At 44.2% G+C, this 27,669-nt stretch overlaps 1 protein-coding gene across 2 annotated transcripts; it reads left to right on the forward strand.

Annotated features, from left to right (window-relative positions):
• Window positions 1-835: 835 nt before the first annotated feature.
• On the forward strand, window positions 836-27,609 carry DCAF7 (DDB1 and CUL4 associated factor 7). 2 transcript variants are annotated; one of them, XR_835353.3, is made up of 8 exons: window positions 836-1,210; window positions 14,327-14,485; window positions 15,687-15,798; window positions 16,198-16,316; window positions 19,217-19,426; window positions 20,363-20,480; window positions 22,698-22,934; window positions 27,538-27,609. XR_835353.3 is itself a non-coding variant. In XM_010955998.2 (7 exons), exons 1-7 carry the CDS (start codon window positions 1,073-1,075, stop codon window positions 22,868-22,870), a joined length of 1,029 nt encoding a protein of 342 aa, XP_010954300.1. In that variant the 5' UTR covers window positions 836-1,072; the 3' UTR covers window positions 22,871-23,159. The 2 variants fall into 2 exon arrangements, 1 of the variants encoding a protein (XP_010954300.1); XM_010955998.2 differs by lacking the exon at window positions 27,538-27,609 and having other exon boundaries at window positions 22,698-23,159.
• Window positions 27,610-27,669: the final 60 nt, after the last annotated feature.

Genomic DNA, 27,669 nt, shown 5'->3' on the forward strand with positions numbered 1-27,669 from the left:
CAAACTGGAGACATAGGTGTATTTAGGGCTAGATTAGCATTTGCCTTGGGACCCTCGATGGGGGAAAGGACAGAATGGGAAACGACAAAAACTGAGAGCCACGCTAGTCGGGTTGCTGCCTGCTTAAGACCAACCATAGAATTCCGAGCATTTCCAGAACCGCCAGGTAAGCGGAGCAAAGCCGGACTGAAGCTGGCCTGGCTCTGAGTACACTGGCGGGTCCGTCTGCAAACAGCCTGTCCGCGGCCTACCCCTTAGCTAGGAGAAAATTATTCCCATTAAAGATTGGGTGGCAGAGCGGGGAATTAAGGTAGTTCCCGTTTGGGGCGGACCAGGCAGCCAGGCGGCGGAGCTCAGTGCCGCGAAATGCAGGAAGCCCTCCCTTACGGCAGAATTTTCGTTTTTACTCGACAGCGTGGAGAAGCCGCTCGGAACAGCAGCTGCAGTGGGGAAGTCAGAGCAGGTCACACAAGAGGTTCCACTCCCAGAGACTTGGCCTAGAACTTGGAGGCCTGCACCACCCGCACGCTGGCTTCTATGCCACCCACTCCCCCATTCACCCGCACTGCGCCGTTATCTCTCTGACTGACATCCGTGTCAGCCAATAACCTTTGGCTCTGTGAAAGGGCCTGCCCCTCTGGAATTAGGCGGGGCAAGTAGTGGAATGACAAACATTTAATCCAATAGTGAGGATGTTTCAGAAGCTGCCGGCACAATAGCCAATGAGGAGAAGGAATCGTTCAAAAGGACGTGTCAGGCAGCCAACGGCCGGCGCCGCTACGGGAGACCCGCGGCTTCCGTTCCGAAAGGCGGGGCGGGGTCTCGAACGGAAGGTGGTTGTTGTCCGAGCCGAAGCAGGTTTGAAACTGGGGGTCGGGCCCGGCTGTCGTTGTCTGTCGCCGCGGCCCCGCTTCCGGGCTAGGCCGTCCCTGCCCGCCCCCGCCCCGCCTCCTTTCGGACCCCTCGGTCCCAGTCCCGGCTCCCCGCTCGATTCTCTCCCCGCTCGATTCTCTCCCCGCCTGCCTCAGCCCGCTGCCGTCCGGGCCCTCACTGCGGCCCCGCAGCCGCCACCATGTCCCTGCACGGCAAGCGGAAGGAGATCTACAAGTATGAAGCGCCCTGGACCGTCTACGCCATGAACTGGAGCGTGCGGCCCGACAAGCGCTTTCGCTTGGCGCTGGGCAGCTTCGTGGAGGAGTACAACAACAAGGTGGGCCGGGCAGGGGCTCGGAACCCCGCTGGCGGGGAGCGGGCCCCGGGAGCGCCCTTTTCGGGCTGGAGTCCAGACCCCGGGACCCTCCTGCGGACCTGCCGTAGCTCCATGGAGCGGTTCCTCTGTGTCTGGCCCTGTGCAGAGGGTTTCGCTCTCGTTCTTATTTAATCCTGGCAGCATTCTTGAGTAGTTAGGAGTGTAGTTTATCCCCATCTTTTGATGGGGAAACTGAGGCACCGTGTTGTGACTTGTCCGAGTCACACAGCTATTTCGTGACGGAAACAGGTCTCAAACGCGAGTTTACACCCAAAAGTTATGCCATTTATCACTCCTGTCCCCTGCCTCCTGCTGCATTGCTTCAGTTGGGGGGCGGAAGAGGGATGAGGGGGTGATGGCTGTGAAGAAAATGCTGGCGCCTCAGCTAAGGGTCATTGACTCCTGGCCACGCCAGATTTCTATTAGGACTGTTTACTGCGCAGGCTTCCCCGCCCCCTACTCCCACCCTCAGGTACTATTCAAGGATCCTCAGCCCTTCTGCCGGGATTGGCATTGCCATTGCTGCCTCATATTCGACCTCTTCAGAGCGATTTCTTTTTAGAAATCTTGGCGTATGGTCGTGATCCCGCCATTGTTTTGCGAATGGAAAAGGATGATACTTGCCAGATCTTTTCTTGGGCTCGAACCTTGAGTATTAAGTCTTTATGGACATCCACAATTTGAGAATCCTTCATAGAAGCACGGATAGTAGGAGGAAGCTTTAAGCCGGCAGTGCAGCATAAACTTATTTTTGAAAGTTGTTGAGTAAGTCCGTGGGAAGCATTTTCTTTCCCTTACTCCTTAATCTCTTCCATTTATTGTATTAGAGTAAACGTTGTGATTGATAGTGTTCAGAGCAACTGAGAGCCATGCTTAGTGGTGTTTAAAGCCTGTACACCTACTTGACACCGTGAACGCTGTGACTTAAGAAGAATGAACTGTGTGGACACAGACATGGTGCAGGGAAGAAAGCCAGGTCCTCTCGGGTTGGGTCCTGTCTAATTCACTGACTAGTTGTGGGGCATTGCACAGGTAAATTTTATTATTTCTGACCCACTGTTGTAGGAAAGACGTTCTTTTTTTACACATAAAGGTCTTGTAAATAAACATTTGAACATTGTAATTTTGTTTACATTTTCAGGAGCACATCTGTTTCTCTAGAGTTAGGTCTTAACTTTTTTTTTTTTGGACTCCCCTTTGAGAAACTCATGAAAATGATGGTCTCTCATTGCCCAGGGATCACACATACACGATTTACAAACAAATCCCAGGGAGTATACATTGATCTTGGAGTCCATTGCCTACAGAAAGCAGAATACTAACAAAACATAGCTTGAACCTCTTTCTTCCTTATGGCCTGTGGTAGATAGCAGAGTTGAGAATGGAACTCGGGGTCCTGATTTGGAAGCTGGATTAATAAAATTGAGAGCACTAGTATAAGGATACATGTTACATGTATGTAGGTAATGCAGCATCTTAAAACTATTTTAATGCCCTCACCTAGGTCAGAGTTCTTAACTTTTGTTATTGGACTCCAGGTACTGTAATGTGCTAGTTTAAGCATATTTTTTCTTTTTCTACCTGGCTTAGAGGCAATAACTCTGGTATGTCTCCTGAGTTTTGACAATGTCTATGGTCTTTAGACAAGTGGTACTTCCCCTGTTTTATGGGGAAAGATGACTTCTGTTCCACTTAGTTGTATGTTTCGGGGTTGATTTTGAATAAAATTGGTAGAGTGAGTGGGATTTATTTTGCCCTGATATTTAACTAGCTAACCATTTGTATTTTATGATTTAGCATCTAGAAAACATTGTTGAGGTTCTGAGGAGAGAAACCATAGGTATACCTGATGCTTTTTGAAGAATACTGGTAGTAAACCTAGATAAGACTGCCTTGTACTTGAAGTACACATGGGATGAATGCTTGCCATGTCAGGCTGTGTTGATTTCTGTGAGATCTTTAATGCAGAGGTACTTTATCTATTTAGCACACAATGATTTTGACTCTGGCATATAAATTTTCATTTCTCAGTATTTGTGGCAGTCTTTGAGGATTTTCATTCATTTGTTCATTAAGTCAACAAATATGTATTGAACCTACATGTGTCTTTTAGTCATAGTGATGGTATCCTTTGTTAGCAGCTGTAACATTGGCAGCAATCAAAAGAAAGTATTTTAGTACACATAAGTATTTCTGTAGATATTTAGTATTTTGCAGTGCTCCATCAGTCCTCCCTGGCAAGACTGTCAGCAGAGGAATTTAAAGTCTAAAACTCTTCTGGTTTGAATGCTTCCTTCCTGTTTTCTAGACAGTGAGAGAACTAATTCCTCCATGGGAGCACTGGATAAAAGTTTTGCTGCTTTATTGCTTTTTGCCCTAACCTAGTTTACACAGACTTACTGGAGATGCTGTGATTTGAACAAGGAATGAATCTGTGTTCAATAGATAGTCTGGTCTACCTGGGGCTGTGATGTCAGAGATGATTGTTTAGCCTCTGAGCCAGCAGCCCGGGGCGCCAGGGACAGGTGTGGTGGTGGGGTGTTGGGTGCTATGCCAGAACTCACCTCAAAGTCTGACAAGGCAGAACCTCTCTGCAGACATTGATCAACAATAGTCAGTCAGGAACAGGCTTAAAGGGAAGACAAGTGGAATAGACCAAGAAAAGCTGGCTTATTCTGACAGAATTTTGCCTTGGCTGATTTTGGTTTTATTAACAATTGTGGGAAAATGTCTATCTGACAAGAGTGGTATATTGATTTAGATAACTTGAGGGCTTTTTAAAAAATCACATATATACACACACACATGTATACATTTGCATTCACCTTCATGTTCTGGTGCTAGCACTGTATGTAATTAAAGTTGAATACACAGTTTCCTCCCTTAAGGAGCATAGTAACAAAATAGACATGGCAGCTTTAATTTTTTTTTTTAATATAAGGTATGAGTGATGCGAATAGTAATTTATGTTGTTATTCATGAAAGTAATTGAAAGTGAAGATGTGGTCATGCCTCCAAGGAGTAGATATTTTATATTTCATATCTACTCCTTAGGAGACATCTGATAGTAATAGCCACAGTTTAAAAATAAGTAAAAGTGATCTTGCTTCACAGTCTTTTCTTTGTAGGGGCATTTGTTTCACATGTTGGGATAAAGAGTTGTGAAGCAATAGTTGCAGAAAGGCAGTGGAGGTGGGAGATAGAGGAAGTTTAGCAGGAGGACAGGGAAGACTATGGAGGAAAAGGCAGAGGAGTAACCTAATGTTGACAAAAAGATGATTAAAGTCATACTTTTTCCTTATGCTCCCACAGTAAGTGAGGAAGGATGGCAGTATAATGAAGATCAAATGGGTACAGGAAAATGCTGCGAAAGAATATCTGTGACTGCAGATTCAAATCAGAAGAGCACAGTTCTCCAGAGTAGGATTTTGATGGGCAAAATCAACAATCCTTTATCTGGTTCAGCAGGAGCTTCTCCAGACCCCATTTGACACCTTGGGTGAGAGGGGGGCTACACTATACAAGGAGACACACACACGTGCCATCGTCTCTGTAAGCATTAGATGAGGCAGGTTAGAAGAGAGATTGAATTGTGAGCAGCTTGACAGCACCTCATCTCTGTAGACTGGGAAGATGCAAAAGCTTCATGTGTTTATACTAACTTAGAACATGGTCCTGACTTTTCTACCTTGGGAATGTGCTTCAGATCATCTAGAGAGAACTTGCCTCATTCAAAAGGAACCAGTACAGTAGCAGTAGAGAGATACTATAAGAAAGGGGGGGGGGGAATGGGAAACAAGTGGAAAGTAAAGTATCCACACTAGAAAAATGTTTTCACCTTAGTTGAAAATTAATGGCCAGTCCTGTCACCGTAGACTCAAAGAACTTAAGAAAATAAAGAACTCCAAGCAGAGGTATAGGAGATCAGGTAAAATAAGGCTTGGTGACAGGAACAGATAGAGCCCAGAAAAACAGTGGAAGAGAAAACAAAAATTATCACAAGAGTAAAAGCCACATTGGAAAGAGAATAAAAATGAATACAAACAGCTGAAAACAGTGAAGGATAGGGAAGACAGATTGAGAAAATGAAATGGATATAAGAATGTAATTGATGCAGAAAATAAAGAAGATCTGACTTAGGTATAATTGGTGTCTCTGAAGAAAATCAAAGAAGTGAAACACAAAAACTCAAATATGTAGTTAAAGAAGACTTTATAGAATAAAGGTTTGAAGTGATGAGTCACGAACTATATCTCAAGAAAAATGGACACAGAACAATTGGCACTGAAAACTTTCCTAGGAAAGTTTCTACATTTTAAGAGTGAAGAAAGAATCTTTTGGACATCCAGGCAAAATGATTGCATCCTCTTGAAGAGAGGAGGGAGAAATCTAGCCACATTTGATGACAAAGAATGGAGCAGTGTCAACAGATCTGCAGCTATTATAGGTTGTACTGCTGTAAATACCTGAGAATATACCTAAGAATGTGTAAGATTTCCATTGGGAAAATAAATCACTTTTTTAAAAAGATAATTTATAAAAATTGTGTATTAAGGGGAAAATACTTTTAAGTTAAGGGAAATCAACTGATTGATAAAAATAATGTATATCAAAACATACGGGAAAATGAGGATACTAAAGCTCCAGACATACTAAGTAACTCCCCAGAGTGACACAGAAGGTAAGAGCAGGGTGAGAACTAGAATGCTGTCTGTCTCCAGAGTCTTAAAAATAAATATATACCGATGTAAAAAAAAAACCCCAAAAAACAACAATAGTTGAGGGGTCGGGGAGAGAGAATGTTTTGAAAAACGGGAACACTTGCCCTACCAGATCAGAATAAACATACTGGAATTGGTGTAGTTATAGCCAATGCCACATATAGTTGATTGAACCACATAGAATGTTCCAAGGTATTTCTATGTGTATGTACACATACATACACATAGAAATGTAGTTTGTGATAAGATAGAACTTTAATTCACTAGGAAAAATGAATAAATTGTATGGCATAATTGTCCACCTGGCAGAAAAAAATTAGAGCCCTCTAATTTACAGCGTATATGAAAATTCCAGATCAGATATTTAAATGTAAAGGAAATTCCCACAATCACAGTAGAAGATTGACTAGGAAATTTGTACTGGGGAAGTGGAGGGTGAGCAGAGGAGAAGGCAGTCTTTAAGCCAATCATTAAGTCCAGAGTCAAGTAAGGGAAAGACTGACAGACTGTAGTACAGTTGACCCTTGGAACAGTGCGGGTTTGAACTGCACAGGCCCACTTGTAAGTGGGAATTTTTCAATAGTAAATACTAAGTACTGCACAGGGTCTGTGGTTGGTTGAATCCAAGGTTGCAGAGGACTCGCATACTAACTTATGCACAGATCAGCCCTCCACGTTGTTCAAAGGTCAGCTGTACATACAAATAGAACATTTCTTTGTGAAAAGATAAGCTGTGGACAAAGTCAAAAGACTAATGATAGGCCAAGGAAAAATATTTTCAAAACATGACACCCTAGTTGGAGCTAATTTACTTAGTATGATAGAAAAATGAACAAAGTATAAATAGCCAGTTCATAGGAGAGAAAATACAAGCGATCAATAAACAGGAAAAGATACTCCACCTCAGAGGTAGTTAAAGGGAATGAGAATTGACCCTGTGATGCTACTTTTCCCTTTCAAATTTATAAAAATTAAATTACTGCTTCTAGTATTGCTGACAGTATGGGAAGTAAACACCTTTTACTTACTGCTGGTAAGAGTGTTAGTTGCTACAGCCTGTCAGGGAAGTAAATCGGCATCTACTAAAATTTAAAATGCATATACCTTCTAATACAGCCATCACACTCTTGGGACTTTGGTCTCCAGAAGTGAAGCTTGTAAGAAGTAGTGCCAGAAAAGGGAAGCAGTGCACACCATTAGGGGAGTGGTCATATACTATTGTACATTTATTCTATGAAATACTATGCATCAATTAAAGAATGAGTTGGAGGGAGGAGGGTATAGCTCAAGTGGTAGAGCACATGCTTAGTATGCACAAGGTGCTGGGTTCAATCCCCAGTACCTCCTCTAAAAATAAGTGAATAAATAAACCTAAATACCTCTCCCTCCCTAAAAACTTAAAAAAAAAAAAAAAAAAAGGAATGAGTTGGATCTGCATATTGACCTGAGGGATGCCCGTTATTTTGTTAAGTTAATAAGAAGATTTATAGCATTGGCTATAGGATTCTGTTTTTCTAAAAGTTGCAGGAAAACCTTCTGCTTGTGCATAAATCTGTTTGAGCTTAGAGAAGAATGTAGAAGCAACACACACAAAATTAATAATGTGATATATTGATGATGGGATGGGGGTAGTTACTAACCTTTTCTGGTATACCTATATTTTGATATAGTGGTCACATGTTTTATAATTCTCTTAATCTAAAAGTTCATATAAAGAATAAAACAAACCCAATTGAAAGATCATTAAAATATAGATAAGACTTGTAAATATGATCAAGAAAATGATAGAGGACATAATGGTAAGAGGTTCAGGGTAGAATTTTGGTGTTGAAATTCTGTCACTCACCCCTTTTCCCTTGGGAGCGTCCTATCAAGGGGGTTATATGGTACAAATAATAATCACCAAAGGAGAAATCTAGCCCCACTCTTATTAATAGCTGAACAAGCACTTCTAATGTGGTGCGACTCCTTGGTAAAGTGAGTTGGAAAATTGCAGATTGGCTTTAAAGCCTAAGTGAGACTTTCAGCTTTTCCACTTCTAACTCATGGGCAGACCCAACCTGACTGACATCCCTCGCTCAGTTAAAGGTGCAGAGAAACTGGAGTGAAGAGTGGCCAGACCTGTAATGAGCAGGCCACCTTGCCTGTCCGGGCAGGAGCAGGCTGTGCAACGGCAAGAGAGCTGTGGTGCCTGCCTCACGTAGGGCTCTCAGGCCTGCTGGGGAGGTGGCCCACATCCCTGGCACAGGCTCCAGCCAACCAGTTTAGCAGTTGGAGCTAGTTATGTGCGGGGTTGGGAGAGCAGAACTCCTCACCCTTAGTATTCCCCCAAGGGGGACGGGGCAGAAATTCATCTTTCAGTTCCTCAAAGATCTCCCTCCAAAAAGCCACCACCCTGTCTACGGCCATACCACCCTGAACACGCCCGGTCTTGTCAAAAAGCCACCACCCTCAGAGTTTTTATGGGCAAATTTACCAAAGGAAGTATGTAACAAATAAAGGCACAGTGGCCATCTATAAGAGTTCCTACAAATCAGGAAAGAAAAAGACACAACTCAGTGGGATAAACTGGGCAAATGTTTTAAGTTGGTGTTTTTCAGCAAGCAGTGAGGAGCTTGGGTAGTGGAATGTGACTGCCTGTATTTAAAAGGCAGCTAGCTTTGTGATCCGGGGCAGGATACTTCACATCTCTTACTCAGTATATTATGAAGGTAGGAAAAATGATAGTACTGACCTGATGGAGCTGTTGAGGGGATTAAATGAGGAGGTGCATGTAAAGCTTTAAGCATAATGCTGATACTTTGTCCATTATAAGCACTCAGATATTAAAAATTGCTATTCAGAAGTAAAAATAATAAATATGTTCATCCTCAGTAGTAAAATGCCATTTTTTATCCATCAGATTAGCAAAAATGTTAAAGATTATTTTCAGTGTTTTTAAAGGTGTGCGTAAATGGTAACTCTTATATTACTGTTAGTGAAAATGTAAATGGAAGCCACCTTTTCAAAGACTGCTGGACAGAATTTGTTACTTTTTTTTTTAAGCTTAAAACAACACAAGTTTATTATTTCATTGTTCCTGTGGTATTAACATTTAAAACGTGATGCAATAGTTTACACTTCTAGCAGTCTGTCCAATAAAAGCATTTGCACATGTGTACATAGTAGTGTTCATAATAGCAAAACACAGTAACTACAAATAGTTAAATTATGGTGTGCTTACCACAGCCTGCTGTGGAAGAGTGAGGTAGCGCTATCTGTACTGACATGAGATCTCCCAAGATATGTTAAAAGCAAGTTGCAGAATACATTTTATTGTCCAAGGCTATCTTTTTTTTTTAACCCATCATATATACACATATATAGATGTACAGAGAACCATTCAGAAAGATACTGTGGTTTGAGAGTCAATAAGTAGAACTGAGGGTGAAGTTAATGGGAGACTTTACCACTTCACTCTGTATTATGTGAATATTCGCAGAGAACTTACATTGCTTTCATCATTAAATTTTTAACACCTGTGTATATGGACAAAAAATTGAATAACAGTGAAAGCTAATTGTTATTCCTTTCAATACTTGGTTGGCAACTTGGAGCAGAAGAACGAAGTGAGTTAGGCTACGGATAGATAACACACGAGTCTACGAACACATGAAGTCTTTGGGGAGATCAGGAAAGATTAAGTCCAGCCATTTCCTTACTTCTTCCCCGGCTTGGGTGCTGTTGTGCAGAGGTTATCAAACGTTGCTGAATCGGATCACCAGGGAGGTTCTTAAGAATACTGACTCCTGGGCCCCACCTGACACTTGTTGAATCAGAATCTTGGGCTAGAGTTGGGGAGCCTAGGTAAATCTGATAGCCAGATTCGGAAACCATCACTGTTGGTAGTACAAGCAGAATTAAGACACAGGCCCTGTTTTTAAGGCATTTACTAAACAAAACAGCACGAGGCAGTAATGTAAGTGATGCAGTATGGGGTTAGTCACCAAAGGGGTGGTGTGGATAAGTACTGAGAGCTTACTGCACTAGGAAGACTGCAGGTGGTTTATAAAGGAGGTGGGATGTAGTAATATTAAAAGCTCATACGTACACTGAGGAAGGCACTATACCAAGCAATTTACATACAACTCTATGGGGTGTAGGTATTGTGAATATCCTCACTTTACAGATCAGAAACAGGTTTAGCAAAGTTGAGTAACGTGTCCAAGTTCCTACAGCTGCTAGCAAGTGGTAGGTACATAAGGAGCCCTGGAAGCTTGATGCCACTGTACTTATTAACATTGGGCGGGATTTGAGTCGATAGAAAGGATGAGGATTTTACAGCATGAAGACAGCATAAAGAAGGGTATGGGAAGCACTGACCAGATAAATAAAAGTGGAAGATAAGGTAGGCTAGGGTTGAGTGGTGGAAAGCCTTGAATGTCTGGTTAAGTGGATCCTAAGTGTCAGATGCTCACAGGATCTGACATTTTGAGGTTTGGGGAGAAATATCTGGTGACTTGAAAAGCAACATTTAGGAGTGAGTGTAGCATTTTCTCTTCTAGTTTAACCTCGCAGTGTTACATTTCTGATTAGAGAGACGGATTTTGTCTTTTGTGCTCGCTGCCATTTCCCCAGCACTTGGAACAGCGCCTGAAACCTAATAGCCACTTGGTAAATATTTGAATAAATACATGAATGCAGTATCTGGCTCAGAAACTATATGAGAGGCTTATTCTTTATTCTGCTCAATGAGCCACAAAATTTAGCTTCTCATCTATTTCCTCCTCCCTCCCCCAGCAAGCCTGATACCAATTTTCCCTGTTCCATTTAGAATCTTCCTTCTTTACATTTTATTTTCTGCAGAGGTCAGAATGTCAACTTTTTAATTCCTTAAAAACTGTTTATTCTGTCATAATCCCTCTTCCAGCCATCTCTGGTTATCCCCTGCCATTCTCACTGCTGGTCACCATAGGCCCCAAACCTTTCCCACCTGTTCCCCTGTGGGTCTCTGGACTTAGCTCCCGCCTCCCGCCTCTTCCTGGATCCAGTCAGTCCTGCAGGGCATTACCAGGCCTCATTCTCACACCTCCGAGGACTCCTGGTCCTACCACTGCTTCTCAGATTCCTTCACAGGGGAAAGCCCACCTCTGTCCTCAGTTTGCTTTCAGGGCTCTCCAGCCTGCCCCAGGCACATACTCCCAGCCTCTGCGCTGCTCTTTCAGATGGTTCCTCTCAAACAGGTTTTCTTGCTGCCATCAAGTGGGTCATTTAGTTCGTTCTTCTGTCCCATCTGCCTGGAATGCCTTCCCTTTCTTTGCCTCCCTACAACCTTTCCACATACCCTTGAAGACTGCTTGGATCCCAGCTCCTTTACCTCACTTGCCTATTTTGAATTACTGCTCTTTCCTCTGAACTGTATCTGTGTCATAAATAAGCAGCTAATATATTACTTTGTGGTGTCGCTTTTATTGCTGTCTTAGGGCAGTGGGTTTTTTCTCCTTTTATATCTTCATAGGTTATCTCCCCCAGCACATTACAAGATTTTGAAAGCCTGTGAGTGCTCCATAAAAATGAATATTTAGGTTTAGTCATCATATGGATTTTTAAGTCAGATGTGGATGCCAAGATCTATAAATATGCATAGAAAAATTCTTAGAAATCTATGAAAAAGCTGTTAAAATGAATAACTAATTTAGCAAAGTTAGAGGATCCAAGATTAATAGGTAAAAATCAATTGTATTTTTATACAGTAGCAATAAACAATTGAAAATGGAATTTAAAAAACCCTTCCATTTATAATAGTATAAAATACTTAAGAATAAAGTTAATGAAAGAAATACAAGACTTGTACATTGGAAACTTCAAAACATTGCTGAGAGAAATGAAAGAAAACCTAACAAACTGATTTATAGATTCAACACAATCTCAATCAGAATCTCGACAGGCTTTTTGTAGAATTTGACAAGCTGGTTCTGAAATTTACACAGAAGAGCAAAGATATAGAATAGCAAAACCATTCTGAAAAAGAACAGTAGGTTGGAGAAATGACACTATCTGATTTCAGGACTTCACTAGGAAGCTGCTGTAGCCGGTACATTGTGATCCTGGTCAGTGAACAGGCATATACATCATTGAGACGGGATAGAGAGTGCAGAAATGGATGCACAAATACATGGTCAATTGATTCTCAACAAGGTGATTCAAAGGAGGAAGGACAGTCTTTTCACCATATGCTGCTGGGCCAATCAGACATTCACATGTAGAAAAGTGAACCTTGATTCCTACTTTGCATCATATAAAACATTTAACTTGGAATGGATCATACTACATGTATGTGCATATGTAGCATAAATGTATGCTAAATGTAAGCCTACAACTACCGAACTTGTAGAAGAAAACATAGGAGAAAATATTTATGAGCTGGAGTTGGGCAAAGATTTCTTTGCTAGGACACAAAAAGCATGGAGCTGTAAAAGAAAGAAATGATAAACTGATGTCCTCAAACTTCAAAATTTCTATTCTTCAAAACACACTGAAAGAAAATGACAGAACAGGCATAAACTATGAGATGATACCTGCAAAGCGCATAAGCAGGGACTTGTATCCAGACTATACAGAGAACTCCCTAAATTCAACTGAGGAAAGAACCCAGTAAAAAATGAAGTCACACTATTCTGTGTGATACTGTCACAGTGGATACATGTCATTAAACATTTGTCAAAACCTAAAGGTTATACAACACAGAGTGAACTTTAGTGTAAACCGTGAACTTTGGATGATAGTGATGTATCAGTGTAGGTTCATCACTTGTAACAAATGTACCACTTTGGTGCAGGTGTTTTGACAGCAGAGGAAGCTGTGCGTGTGTGGAGGCAGAAGGTATATGAGAACTCTCTGTACTTACTGCCCAGTATTTCTGTGAATCTAAAATATGAAGTTTTTTTAAACTACAAACTGTTTGAACAGAATCATAAGAGAATAAATTCGCATGGCAAATAAGCACATGAAATGGTATTCAGTATGATTAATTATTAGGGAAGTACAAAGTAAAATACTACCACACCCCTCTTAGAGTGACTTTTGTTCAAAAGCTGGCGATACCAAGTGCTGACAAAGATGTGAAACTCACATATTGCTGTATTGCTGGTAGGAATGCAGAATGACACAGCCGCTTTAGAAAATGGGTTGGCGGTCTACTTACACGTAAATGTTCATAGCAGCAATATTTATAATGTCTCTAAACTAGAAATAGCCCAGAAGTTCATCAGCTGGTAAATGGGTAAATAAATTGTAGGTAAATAAATCCACATAATGCAGTATTATTCAGCAATTTAAAAAGAAGACATTGCTGATACAACGTGGATGAATCTCAAGAGCATCATGTTGAAAGTAGCCAGTCACAAAAGACCCAAATCACTGAACTATGCACTTAAAGTGAGTGAATTTTATTGTATGCAGTTGTACCTAAATAAAATTAAAAAAAAAAAAAAAGAAGGGTGGGTATCTGAGACTGAAGTCAGAAAGGCAGGAAGAGCAGGAGTTCTATTTTCCTGCTCTACAGTTAGTGCTTGTCCTTTCACTATGGATCATCCAGAAATCCCCACTGCTCCATCTTCAAGCTGGTGGAAGTTCATAAGCAAATGGTAGCAAGTGGCGTTTCCTACTGAGCTAGACTGAGTTTTATAGCAAAGGATGGAAGTTAATATTGGTCCAAAACTGACTCAAAGAAAAAGTGGCCAGAACCAGATGGGACTTTCTCATCAACGGCACCCACTTTTTTGGCCACTTATGGTGGTTGGGTTCGTGAATGGTCCTTTGGCACACCCTTACGTGTAAGCCTGTTACTAGCCAGCATGTGTGTTGGGGATGAAGGGGTGGAGGAGCAGCCAGTTTGTGCACGATTGCCTTTTTAGGTGAGATGTTACTTTGTTGGATGCACTCCTCAGGGTGTTTGATAGTCCTGGCCCCTGGGCACCAAATGCCTATGGCACTTCCAGTCTTGGAGTCACTACAACCATGGCTGCACATTGTCAAGTGCCTCAGGGGTTGTGGGGGAAGGTGTAACCAGCTGGGCAAATAATGCTGTTCTATGGTGTAGGATCAAGAGTGCGGAAGTTGGAGTGAGAGAATCTGTATTTAAATGTCCCTGCCTCTTACTAGCTTTGCAGTCTGTTCAGTGTAGCTCAGCCCATTGAGTGTGGGTTTCCTCTTCTGAGCAGTGGGATGGTTGGCCTCGATGTCCTCTCTCATGGTTCCTGTCTCTGCAGTTGAGTGTAGGGCAGCTCAGGACTTCTGTCACTGACAGGAATCTGGTATATTTGATACTGCTTCAGAGAAACAAATGTTTATATGGCTCAATTTTGTCATGTTACAGGTTCAGCTTGTTGGTTTAGATGAAGAGAGTTCAGAGTTTATTTGCCGAAACACCTTTGACCATCCTTACCCCACCACAAAGCTCATGTGGATCCCTGACACAAAAGGCGTCTATCCAGACCTGCTGGCGACAAGTGGCGACTATCTCCGTGTATGGAGGGTAAGCGGTGCTTGATGGGCAGCCAGACCAACGAGCTTTCTCCGTGTTTGCTGTTGTTAGCAGCGTGGCGTCACGGAGGACAGACTGGGGTAGGAGGCAGTATCCTTGCAGCCCTGGAGAAACAAGTGGTAGTGGATCTGGGCTGACCTTGTTTGGCTCAGCAGATTTCCTAGTAAATCTCGCCGAGAATCCTTAAGCCCTGCTGCTGGCTGCAGTCAGCCGTGGACACTCAAGTCTCAGTTAAAGTGATGTATGGACAATAGACTTCTGTGGGGGTGGGGATACTTGAGGCCTCTTACTCTGTTTATAGCCAGGACTTTTTTTTTTTTAATTGAAGTTTAGTCAGTTTCCAGTGTTGTGTCAGTTTCTGATGTACAGCATAATAGTTCAGTCATACATATACATACATGTATTCACTTTCAGATTCTTTTTCGTTTATCAGTTACTACAAGATACTGAATATAGTTCCCTGTGCTGTACAGTAGGACCTTATTGTTTATCTGTTTTATATATAGTAGTTAGTATCTACAAATCTTGAACTCCCAATTTATCCCTTCCCACCCCTTTCCCCCCTTCCCTCCCCTGGTAACCGTAAGTTTGTTTTCTATGTCTATGAGTCTGTTTCCATTTTATAAATACATTCATTTGTCTTTTTTTTAGATTCCACATATAAGTGATATCATATGGTATTTTTCTTTTTCTTTCTGGCTTCACTTAGAGTGACAATCTCCAGGTTCATACATGTTGCTGCAAGTAGCATTATTGTATTTTTTTTTATGTATGGCCAGGATATTTTTGAGTAAATTAAACAAAATACTGACCCTAGTAAAGTGTGGGAGTGGATCATGGAGCTTCACCTCCCCTCTCAGCTGAGCTCATCACCTGCGGCATCTCCTGTAGCCTGGAGTTGGGTGCCCAGCCTGCAGGGAACAAAGACTCTGGTTTGGGCAAGGTGAGAAGATTTGGGGATGAAAAGGATCATCTAGAAGGATTTGAGGGTGAAAATTTGGAAAACAAAACTGAGCAGAGGAGAAAGCTTAGAAAGAAGTAGCATTCAATTAGTTCCTCAGGGTTTTATTACTCTTTATGATAAAAAGTCCCCATGGCTTAAATTTACTAAGATATTGTCTAAAAAAGACTTGAAAGATTTTTTTGTGTGGATAAGACTGACTGATTAAAAACAAAATCATTGTTCCTTCAGGTTGGCGAAACAGAGACCAGGCTGGAATGTTTGCTAAACAATAATAAGAACTCGGATTTCTGTGCGCCTCTGACCTCCTTTGACTGGAATGAGGTGGATCCTTATCTTTTAGGTAAAGGCATGAGGGAGTGTGTATTCTATTTTAAAGAAGCAGAGAAACATTTTTCTCAGATGTAACACTGGGCCAGTTTTTAACCAGGGGCCCAGGTCATGCAGTTTCCTAAAATGGGGCCACGTGGGAAAGAGGCTAAATATGGAATGTGGTTATCAATTCCTTATACAGAATCGAGCTTCCCTTACGCAGATACCTCGTCTCTCCAGTCAGAGTCTAAGGCCCTGGGGTACAGATTGAACACTTGACTCTTTGGGGCTCTCCTGGTACCCTCCCTGTACTCAGGAAGTGTCTGCGGCATATTGTCTCCTGGGTGGAACAGATGAATAGGCACAAGGAAGGAAGCCTGCATGGGAACCTCACTCCTGTCAGCCACTGACTTGCACTGGTTGTTTCCAGGTACCTCCAGCATTGACACGACTTGTACCATCTGGGGGCTGGAGACAGGGCAGGTGTTGGGGCGAGTGAATCTTGTGTCTGGCCATGTGAAGACCCAGCTGATCGCCCATGACAAAGAGGTAAGGGTGCTGTTCCGCAGCTGCTTTCTCTGCCTTCCCTGTGAGGTCAGACTGTTCTCTCAGTGTTCTGCAAATGATGTGGAAAATCATAACATAATGTTGATGTCTTCTTGGCTAAATTGAAAGTAGTAATGTGTCAAAACAGTGGAAAACAACACTGTTGTAAATGAGTGCATTTTTTGAGCTGATATAAACAGCGTATTCTACAGTCTATTTTTTTCCTTTTGTGCCAGAGATTGCTGTTTTTTAATAACGAAATCTCTTATAGACAAAATTGGACCTGATGTGATTGAAAAATAATCTTACACTTGTCTCGATTTTTTTTTTTTTTTTTTTGAAAACAGGGTGTGAGGAAGAGGGAAAATTTCCTGGCAGACAAACCTGATTCATCATTTTATCTCTAAACTTGTTTTATGAAATTCTAGTATGTTCTCTTAATACTTATACTTTTAGTACTCTTTGGAGTTGAAAGTGGTTTATTTTGATAGTGATGTTTCTTCTATGTTTATTGGAAAAGCCGAGGGGAGCTATTTGTAATTATCTTAATCAAAGCATTCTTCTGAGTGATTTTGGAAAATGATCACAAATCTTTAACTTCTAGAACATGCTAGTACTCTACCAGCAAAATTACAGGAAATTTCCTGTAGATAGTGTTTCTTTTTCTACCTCACTCTGCATAGCGAGGAGTATTAATATCTGTACAGATTCCTTGACCTTAGGTCAGAAACTTGAGGGTGTCCACAGAATGGGAGGTTGGTAACCAGGTTATCATTCTTAATATGTGGTTGTTCTTTGGCTTTCTGTGCTCCCGACGGTAAGGTCTGTTACTAGTCTGCTGAACTTGGCTGCTGTAAACCAAGGGGCAAAGGAAGAGTTTGCCCTGCAAAGAAGACCAGTAAGAAAGCTCTGGAAACCCTCTTGGCATCGAGTGGAACAGGTTGCTACATTTTAGTTATGTGACAACTTAGCCTGCTGTTCTTTCAGGGTCCAATCCAGAAAACTAGAGCTACTCTGAATATTTAAACTGAGGGGATTTAATACAGGAGATTGCTCACAGATGATGGTAGAGTGAGAAGCCACACCATGAGGCAACAGTGAGGTGATCCAGAGAGCAGGAGCAGCAGGAAGCTGCCACTGTTGGAAGGCCGGAGGGGCCAAGGGAGGAGGCAGGGTTCCTGGAGCCCAGGGGCTGGGATTACTAGGCAAAAGCTAGAGCCATGGAGGGGGCACCGCCATTGCCAGAGAAGCTTCCAGAAACAGAGAGAGGAGGAGAAATCCCTTAGCTTCTCCCTACAAGAGGGAAGGGCCAGGAATGGATGTTAACAGCAAACAGGCCCTGGACCAACACCCTGGCCTTGAAGGAATGAGCCTAAGGATGGTTGCCCTGAGAGAAACAGTGGTACCTCCTGGCACTTTTGATTTTTTCCAGCCACCTCTTTCTGTCAAAGTAAAGAGTTGCTCAGGGGCTCTTGTTGCTGCCTGGTGGGTTGGTGCAGAAGAGGGTAGCATATATCTGGGAGTTGTCACCCTCCCTTGGCTTATGAGGAAATACACAAGTGGCACACAGAGGAAGGAGCAGCAAAGCTGAGAGAGCTTTACACACTCGGCCATGTTGCCTGTGGGCTCCTTATGGCTTAGCGATGCTGCCGTGGTGCCCCGTTCCTGGGAGTTACTGAGAGCCAGCCCCTGGGGTGCACATACTGATAGACACGCCCCAGCCCTCATGTAGCTGGTGAGTGCTGGACAGGGCCTTGGTCTGTCAGGCCTCCTTGTGATAACCGGCCCAATTCCCCTCTGAACTACTCCTAATTCCTACTGTAGAAAGAGAAGTGTGATTCTCTCATACTGAGCCAGAGGAAAAGGAATTTATGAGGCTGAGTAGAAACAGATGCTTGCTTGTCAGTGTCCCTTAGTAGATGGAACCTCAAGAAGGCTGGAGCCACGGTTTGAGTGAGAGATTCTACTCATGTCTTGCTGGAAGTCAGCTGTTTTGTCCTTGACCCCAAAAGATGGATTTTGTTTGGCATTTTGTTTTTCCTTTTCAGTTTCTCTCTGTCTCCCTGTGTCTGGCTCTGGCTTTGTCTGTCTCTCCTCGTCCCTTTCTCTGAAGCTCCCTGCCTCTGCTTTCTCATAGATGTTAGTGGTGTGCAATGTTTGCAGCAAGTAATAAATGCAGAAAACTGTGATTCAAAACCTAAATTGACTCACTAATGAACACAAACCAACCAGGAGAAGTAATAGCATGTCCTAGGACAAGAGAACAATTATTAAACCTCTTTGTAAATGTAGGAACACCTGAGCCTCCTGTGATTCAGAACTGCGGCTACCTCTTTCTTGCAAGAGTCTCAGGTCCAGATTTTGCCGCACAACCAGCTTGTCTGCTATTAAGTGGCCACAGGAGGGCGGCCTCCACCTATCAAATCGATGATCTTGGCCTTGATGTGGTCATGGATCTGCCTCTGATTGCACACAAATGAAAGCCACCAAGGCCCAGGAGATAAACGTCTCGATCTCTGACAGGGTGGTGGGAAACAGCCGCTGGCTCTGGCTTCGCTGGGCCTGTCCAAGCGTACAGAACACGTGCTCAGAGTCACTGTGATCTGCTGGTCAGCAGGGTGTGTGCTCTTTGTTCCATCATGGGGGCTGGAAGAAGAAGACTTGGAACGCAGGAATATGAGAAGCAGCCAGCCAATTTCCATAGCAGAGTGACCTTCACTTTTTGGAAAGTCATTGATGTTAGCACTCTCAGGTTCTAGTCTTCACAGGCGCTGTTTGGCTTTATTTACCTCCTTCTGTGTCATGAGCGGGGATTTAGATGCACTGGGGATGGCAGATTTCCCTGCTACAGGAAAGGGCAGTAATGGATCTAAATCTGACTAAAGCTTCTTATTTACCAACAGGTCTATGATATTGCGTTTAGCCGGGCTGGGGGTGGCAGGGACATGTTTGCCTCTGTGGGTGCCGATGGCTCGGTACGGATGTTTGACCTCCGTCATCTAGAACACAGCACCATCATTTACGAAGACCCGCAGCATCACCCACTGCTTCGCCTCTGCTGGAACAAGCAGGACCCCAACTACCTGGCCACCATGGCCATGGATGGAATGGAGGTGAGTACTTCAGGTGAACAGAGACTCTGCCGCTCAGCTCTGGCACTGCTTAGTGCATCTGGAAGACTGGTTCTCAGTTGGGGGGCCGTTTTCTCCCCGGAGGATTTTTGGAAATATCTGGAGATATTTCCAGCGGGGAAGGGGGAAGTGGGCAGTGCTACTGGTATCTGGTGGGTGGAGGCCAGGGATGCTCCTACACATCCTTGGTGCTTAGGACCACTCCCCACAACACAGAATTATCCAAAGGTGTCAATGGTGCTGAAATTGAAATAACCTGATCTAGAACAAGGACTGTGTGTTTAAGAACTTTTAATACTTGGAGAGTTGGAGTCAGAGCCAAGAAAAGCAGTATCTAAAAAGTAAACCAAATCATACATGCTTCTGGTGCTGAGTAAAGAAACAGGCAGTTTACCCTGCTGTAGTCTGGATAGATTCTTCCAGCTTTAATGAACAGACGTGGAAATGGCAACTCTCTGAAGCCTGTTACTTGATGAAAGTGGTAAATTGTGGATGGAGATGATGTAGTGATTAATTTTATTTTGATGAAACCAGTACCTCAGGCTGCTTACATTTCAAATTCTGCTTTGGGGATCGGGGGAGAGGGCTCTCATCCTGCGCAGCTGAGCGTGCACAGAATTCTTAGCACAGGCATCTAATGGGGCTTGGTGAATTATACAAATTTGTTTTACCCATTCCCGCTTCTCCCCTTCTTTATCAGCCTAAAGGTCCTATGTTGCTCATGACATAGACTATAAACTACCTAGGTCTGTGTTTTCTTTTTCCTCAATCCTGTAGATACTTTTGGGACCGAGACCCTCTTTCTCTTAAGAATCTTTAAATCTACAAATTAACAAGTTATACTTAAATTTTTTTTTCTTATGTTTTCTTTCTATCATATCCTGAAGTTTCTGGGCCTTTTTCTTGTTATTTCCTCAGGTAGTGATTCTGGACGTCCGAGTTCCCTGCACACCTGTCGCCAGGTTAAACAACCACCGAGCATGTGTCAACGGCATTGCTTGGGCCCCACATTCATCGTGTCATATCTGTACTGCAGGTAATTGCTTGCGGGGGAGTAATGGAAGGGAGAGGTAAGATCTGTCTCCTCTTGTCTCTTTAGAATTCTAATCCTTACTCTGTTCCAAGGATAGTTCGAGAGATTTACACAAATAACTCCATTGAGAGCCTCCCTACACTTGCAAAATTGAAGCAGTCCAGATTTCCAGATGATCTTGTAACCTTCAGTGGTATCAGGGCATATGTATACTCTTTACATTGTGTATCAGTTGCAGGCTTGTGCTGCATACTGTGCGGCTCTGAAATCTAGATTGGCACAGAGGACTCATCCAAGCATATGGAGAAGCGGGGCAGCCTCTCTTGGATGTAACTGAGTCTTTGGGACTGTCCCCTGGGAGATGTCAGAAGCACATATCCCCTTGCACTGAGCTCTGGGTGCTTTGAAGGGCCCTGCATAGCCTGGCCTGGTTAGTGGTATGTGACTTGTTCCCATTTCTCCATTTGCCAGACCAAGAAGAGTACCCCTTAAAAATATGCTGGCCATCTAGGAATGTCTATTATTAAAAATTAGAATAATACAGAGCTGTATAAAACAGGAAGGTCTTCATCTTCTCCTTCCTTTCCCATTTCCACCTCAGTCCCACTCCGCGTAGGTGACTCTAACAATAGCTTGTGTGTCTCCTTCCATGCCTTCTTAGGTGGATCCATGCGTACACATCCTCCTGTATGAACACTTATCCCCTGATTTTACACAGACAGGATTCTACTCTGCTCCTTATTTTTTTCAGTGCCTTGGGTTTCCTTCTAACATACTTTTCCTCTCCTCACTAATCAGTAGCATCCTCATTTCCTTGTTCATTATGGAGCCAAAGGAGCAATGTAGTTTGGTGGTCTTCTGCCATCTTAGCATTCATTTGAAAGGCATGAAGCTTTTCCTGTTTGGGGCCCTCTGCTCATGCCTGTCTGCCTCATTGAGGAGCAGTTAGAGGCCCGCTGCCTCCCTCTGTACCTCAGGTTGTGGCCTGACTTCTTCACTGTGGCCCTCTTTCCCAGGGGTGCAGGTTGGGAGGGTGGGAGGGGGAAACGGAAAGGAGAACGTGCTGGCCCACCCTGCAGAAGCCCATCTGCAGCTTCCGGCGGCTGCCTCTGCCAGACCCGCTCCTGTTGTGTGCACTGCACCTGCCCCGAGTCCTGCCAGTTGAAGGAGCTGTTGCTGAAGAGCATGCTCGGTTGAGCTCGTTGAGGAAGAGGGACTTCGAGCTTTAGAAGTGCTGGGTGTTCAAAACAAGCCCCCAGACCTCCTGACACAGGCTGTCTCCGGGAGAGCACCTCACACCCTTGCCCAGGTTATGAGGCCATGGTAGGAGGCCTGTTAGAGTTTAGTTCATTCGGATCCCCTATGTATCAGAGATGGGCTTTCACATCAGGTTGGCTGGTGGGACTAGAGGGCACTGTGGTTTTGAAGGTCATTGCCTTTTTCTTTCTCTTAAATTAAGAACTCCTTATTTTGATCATGAAAGTAATATGACCACCACATGTAGGTCACTTAGGAACTAGAAAGAAGTAAACATAACTCATAACCTCGTCGCCCTACTCGTACCACTGTTCTTATGTTGACAGGTTTCCTTCCAGACATTTTTCGTGTGCTTATATATATTTTTAGGATGATTACCCTCTTTCTGGTGTTTCCCAGGGCCCTTTTCTTGGGCACATGTCCACATGGCACTTTAGCTCATTATCTGTATAACATGTCGTTGATGTATAAATAAAACGGGGTGGGGATCCCATTAAGTAACTGAATCATCAGAGAGAGATCTTTAATCACTGAAGTACTTTGAGTGGCTGAAAATGACATGTTTGGGATCATTTTTATCCCATCCCATCTTCTTTTCCTGATGCCTGCCCCAGATGAGAGGTGCCCATCTAAGTCCCTTCTGCCGAGCTAGCTCTGCTGCAGTGAATGGAGCCCTGAGAGTCAGAGGCCATGCTTTGCGTCCCGACTGTGCCACTCACAGATCACATAGATCTGTGGTTTGGGGCAGGCGCTTCAACATTTCTGAATCTCAGTTTCCTCATCTATAAAATGGGGGCTTAAAATAAAACCTCCCTCACTGGGGTTTTGGTGAACAGATGCTTTGTATACTGTGACACACACACACATATGCCAACGCCCCCAACCCACTCACCCAAAAATGCAGGGCTCAGTATCCTCACTGCCTGAGTTGTGAGCTTACTTGCTGGCTTTTTGTGTCCCTAGCGGATGATCATCAGGCTCTCATCTGGGACATCCAGCAAATGCCCCGGGCCATCGAGGACCCTATCCTGGCCTACACAGCCGAGGGAGAGATCAACAACGTGCAGTGGGCGTCTACCCAGCCTGACTGGATTGCCATCTGCTACAACAACTGCTTGGAGATACTCAGAGTGTAGAGTTGGTGGCGCCATGCCCATGGGGCAGGGGCTTGTGTGTTTCCGCCTCTGTCCCACCCCCAAAGTAAGAAGAAACATGTTTCCGGTGGCCAGTATGTCTTTCATTGCTTTGCACCCACCGTTACCAGAAGCTGCTCCTGGAGTTCCTGGCCAGTCACCCCACCGCCCTCTGTGCCGGACTCAGTGCTGTGTGGCGCCTTCTCAGCCCAGGGCTGAGTTTTAAGATGTTCTCTCCTTTCTTCTTCTCCTTTGGTTCCTCAATTAAAAATCTCTGTATATTTGTTTGTCAGCCGTTGTGTTCATGAGCTTTGTAGGCACTGGCTGTGTTCATCTGTCCAGATGTCTCTGTCTGTCTGTCTGTCTGCTGCCCGAGGCAGCAGTCTGTGTCCCTGTCCATGTTAGCACTTAAGTGGGAACAAATAGCAATTTGAAGTTGTCTTTCTTCCTGTTATCAATGTCTTTAGCAAATTTCAACTTTGTATATTTTTTATCTATCAGGCTAATTTTTTTACAAGAAGAATTTTACTCCCTGGTCTCTTCCTTTGTTTCATCGCCCTCCCTATTAGCACCTTCCTCTCTTCCCTCCAAGCCTGGATCTGGCCCCAGGCCCTTGACCCCTTGAGCAGTTTGCCTTCTTGAATCACTGCCTGAGCGGAACGTACCTGATCGGGGAGTCCCAAACCTCCTTGGTGCTCTGAAGTCGGCCAACTCTCACACCTTTTCTCAGCCTGGCTCTTTTCAAGGGCATTCTGGGCTCCAAAACAGATGTGGGAAGCCTTCTGTTACTCCCTGAAGTACCTCTGTCAAAGTCCCCCGAACCTATTGGGCATGAGTTAGAGCTGAGCTGGACTGGCTGATGGGGTGCCTGACTGGGGAATAGTTGCAGGAAAGCTGAGCTTAGAGTACATTTCCAGTACCTAGTTTAGGAGTCTGTCTTGCCCTCCAGATGTAAGCCCTGACCATTCTCTTTCATGTCTTGAATGACAGACAAGAATGACGTATAAAGTGAACTTCAGTATCTGTTTGTGTAGTTGACTGTGACTGGTGGTGTACTGGCTGCGCTTTGTATAGACCGCTGTGAGCGGAGAGAGCCCTGCTTGAGAGGCGCACAATCTGAGCATCCAGTCTAGACTGAACAAGGTCTTTTAGAGTGTGAGAGGCTGTCTGCTCTTGCACAGGATGGACTAATAGGCTGTGATGATCCCAGGCCGTCAGTTAAATAGGTAGCAAGAAAGCATCAGGGCCCAGGGTCAGCCAGTTAAGAGCCCCACAAACCCCTGTGAGCCGCCCTGTCTCCAGGTGAGGTTCTGAGCAGTATTGGACTTGTGGGCTGCAGGTGTCTGTTTTCCGTTACACAAACAAGTTCCGTGATGGGGGCTTTTGCATGTGATTGGGGTAGTAGGTGAGTCCTTGGGCAGGCAGAGTTTGGGACATGCTCAGAGTTTGGGGGGATATTGGTTCGATGTGCTCTGCCAGGTCCCCTCTGAGTGGAGCATCCGAGAGTAGAGAGAAGCAGACTTGAAGTCCAGGGTTTTGTCCACTTGGACTCTCACCTGCTCTTGAGAAACAAAGCACTTAGCTTTGTTCTTCTGGGCCCTTAAACTCTCTTGGTTGAGTCTTCCTTTTCAAAAGTAGATGTATTTGTATCCCCAAAGTCAGAGCTCTTTGCTTTAAAACACAGGGGCTTATCCCAAAGAAAAAGGCTCTTTTTTAAGTCAGGGTATTTCCCCTTCTACCTTTATGCTTTCCTCTGATTTGGGGGCTCTTCAGCCAGCTGTCTGTTGGAGGTCAGCTCTCCTGCATTTACCACCACGTTTGTACTGCACTGTTTGGAGATGTGACGCAAACAATTCTTGGTCAGAACCATCCTGTGTTTGTCATTGTGTTTGGTGGTTCCAGGGTCCTTCTCTCAAGGGTAGCAAGTCTAAATTGAATGTTTCTTGCTCTAGGAGGCCATCAGTACCTTTCTGTGGAAAAGGGTCTGAAATGGATGTCAGAGTGGTAGAGAGGGCTGGTCCCGTTGGGGCAGTGCTTAATTACACTGAGTTCTGAGTTAAGATTCATTTCGGCACTTTCCCTGGTCTGAGTGGTGAGATTTGTCAACTGGAACTTGAAAACAACTTGGAGAAAACATTAGTTAATAGTAATTGGGGTATATTTGGATAAGTTGTTATTTAATCTGGAAACCAACATTTTTTTTGTTTTTTGTTTTCCCTTGCCCTGTGGGCTCCCAGCCCCATCACCCTCCTTAGGCCCGCAGTGTGGTCCTCTTCCTCCTGACATCCCACATGGGCCCAGTCTCCCTAAACAAACACACACTCACACACTCTCACACACACACTCAGAGTTACTGGGATGCTGGTATTTTGAAGTCCTGGCTCTCTTACCCTCCCCTTATGCCGTGGGCCAGATGGCCTCATGGCTGAGGAGGGGATTTCTGTGGTCTCAGGATTTGGAAAGCCTCTTGGTCAGCTGTGCTCCAGGAAGCAGAAATCCTTTGTAGTTTCCAAAGCAAGTGTTTGTTGGATTCATTTAGGTTCTCAGATTGGCAGCCAGAGAGAATGGGTGGGAGGCTCTGCGCCTGCTCCCTTTGAGTGCCAGCCAAGCAGCTGCCCCACCGCACTGGAAAGACCTCGGTGGCACCTCAGGGCGCTGGCTCTCCTGGCGGTGGCCCTTCAACTTGCTCTTGTCCCCCCCCCCTCCCCCCAGCAGGAGCTGCCTTTGTTTCCTGTCTGCTCTGAGAGGAGGGGGAGGTGCTGAATTAATTAGGCCTCAGGTTCCCCGTCAGGGAGCTGGTGAATGGGTCCAAGTCCTTCTCCTTCAAGAGCTTGAGTGTTTACACCCAGGAGAGTGGGGACCTTCTCTTTCCAGGGAGGAACAAGGCTGCAAGATGAGGACTTGAAGAGGGAAGATATTTGATAACCTGTGAGAATTTCTTATCAGAACAGGATTGGCTCTTAGAGAACTGATTGAGATTTGGGAAGAAACAGAAAAAGTTGAGACAACTACAAGTTATTGATGATAGGTGTGGCTAGAATTTTAGGAGATTTAGGATGTGGGAGAAAATCATTGGTAACAAAGGAGAAGATAGCCGAGGGCAGTAAAGGTATGAGGTGGAGAAGCATTCAGACTGTCCGTCGTGTGGCTGTGGAGTGAGCCTGGCCCGCGGCTGGCGTGGACTGTTCATCTGGTGTCTGACACTAGGTAACTGTGGGGCCAGGATGACAGCTCTGGGCAGAGGGGCCCCTTCCTGCTGCAGTGCAGCCCTGGTGACGTTTGGTGGTAGAAATCTGCAGGTGTTGGCAATCCCTTGATTCTTCTGGACCGTGGCTTTTCTTGGTTGTAGGTTTGTAGAGAGCAGAAGCAATGGTTGTAAACAGTCATGCTGACTTTTCCCCACCTCCCTTTTCTCTTTTCTCTTTCTCTTACCTTCCTACCCCTTTTTCCCTGCTGCAGCCTGAGCCTTGAATTCCTAGGCTATAAGGTATGTAGGAGCTGCAGGGCTTAACTACCATGGGAGGGCGAGCCCAGTACCATCCCTCCGCCTTTCCCAGTTTGAGAACGTGGCAGCTCCTTCTATGACCTGGCTTGGGCTTAAGGAGACCGTTAAAGGAGAAGCCCTGAAGCAGACTCTTCCCTTTACTGTCTGTACTCCAGGATGAGGAAGGAGGGTCATGCTTGGCATTTAAATTGGGTTTTCCCCGGGAGCAAAGCTGAGCTGAGCAGTCACTGCGAACCCGGGCCAGGCTCCCCAAGACTGTCACCCGTCTCGCCCATCTGCATCCTCTTCTCCCACCATTGTCATTGCTGCTAATGGTCAAAGTCAAATGTGTGGCCACATGAGATGGGCCAGCTCCTCTCAGGCTACTTTCTGGGTGTGACTCTGTAAGTATAGAGACATGCAGGTGCCTTCCCAGGAGGCTTGGACCTGTGTATCAAACCAGAAACAGATAAGCTAATGCAAGTGTGAACTCAAGAGGAACTATGTTGGCAGTCTGTGGAACAGCTGGAAAACTTACTAGTACCCGCCTTTTGGACAACCCAGTGAATAAGATCTTGTGATATCTGCTATTTAAAAGAAATGTTCTCACCTTGGGTTGACTGTGGTAATACAGTGTGTTATAAACTTGTGCAGCTAAAGCTTTGACTTGCTTGAGTCGAATTTGAATCAATTTGCTTTGGTTCCTGTGTATTTTATGACCCCTCTGTCAGTGACTTTCCATCCTTCCTCCCTCGAGTGTGAACTTGTAGCATGATTGTACACATCTCTGTGTAGAAAATGGAGGTTTCTTGTTCTCTGAAATGTTAAGCTCTAGCCTGTCAGTTTCTGTCCCCTTTAGCCTAGTGTGTCTGAACTTAATTTGTTATATATTTAAACTTTTCCTCTATATTATAGGTTTTGTGGCATCCCGTGATCAGGTGGAGAGGAAGCTGCCCCTTTCAGAACTGTACTGTAGCCATTTTTCTTTTTAAAACATTATTTTCACAGGACTGATTATACACAGGGCTTGTAATAAAATTTTAACACTGTGATGTGAAACCACGATGGTAAATCTCCATTGAAGGCTACTTCAAAGGCACCTGAAAGTGGAGTGTTAGATCTATGACTTTATTTCTTGCTTCCTGAGTATATTAAACCTAATTTTCACCCTTTCATTCTGTTTCAGCCTCCTGTATAAGAAGTACCATATTTTCTGCCCATCATACTTTGTAATAAAACTTGAACATGTAGAGACTGACTGAATTTCTTCTCGTGATGAATTCGGTTCTTCCCATTCTGCCACTGTGGTCACATTCCA

The sequence above is a fragment of the Camelus bactrianus genome, chromosome 16 (assembly GCF_048773025.1).
Source record: "Camelus bactrianus isolate YW-2024 breed Bactrian camel chromosome 16, ASM4877302v1, whole genome shotgun sequence".
Taxonomy (NCBI): domain Eukaryota; kingdom Metazoa; phylum Chordata; class Mammalia; order Artiodactyla; family Camelidae; genus Camelus; species Camelus bactrianus.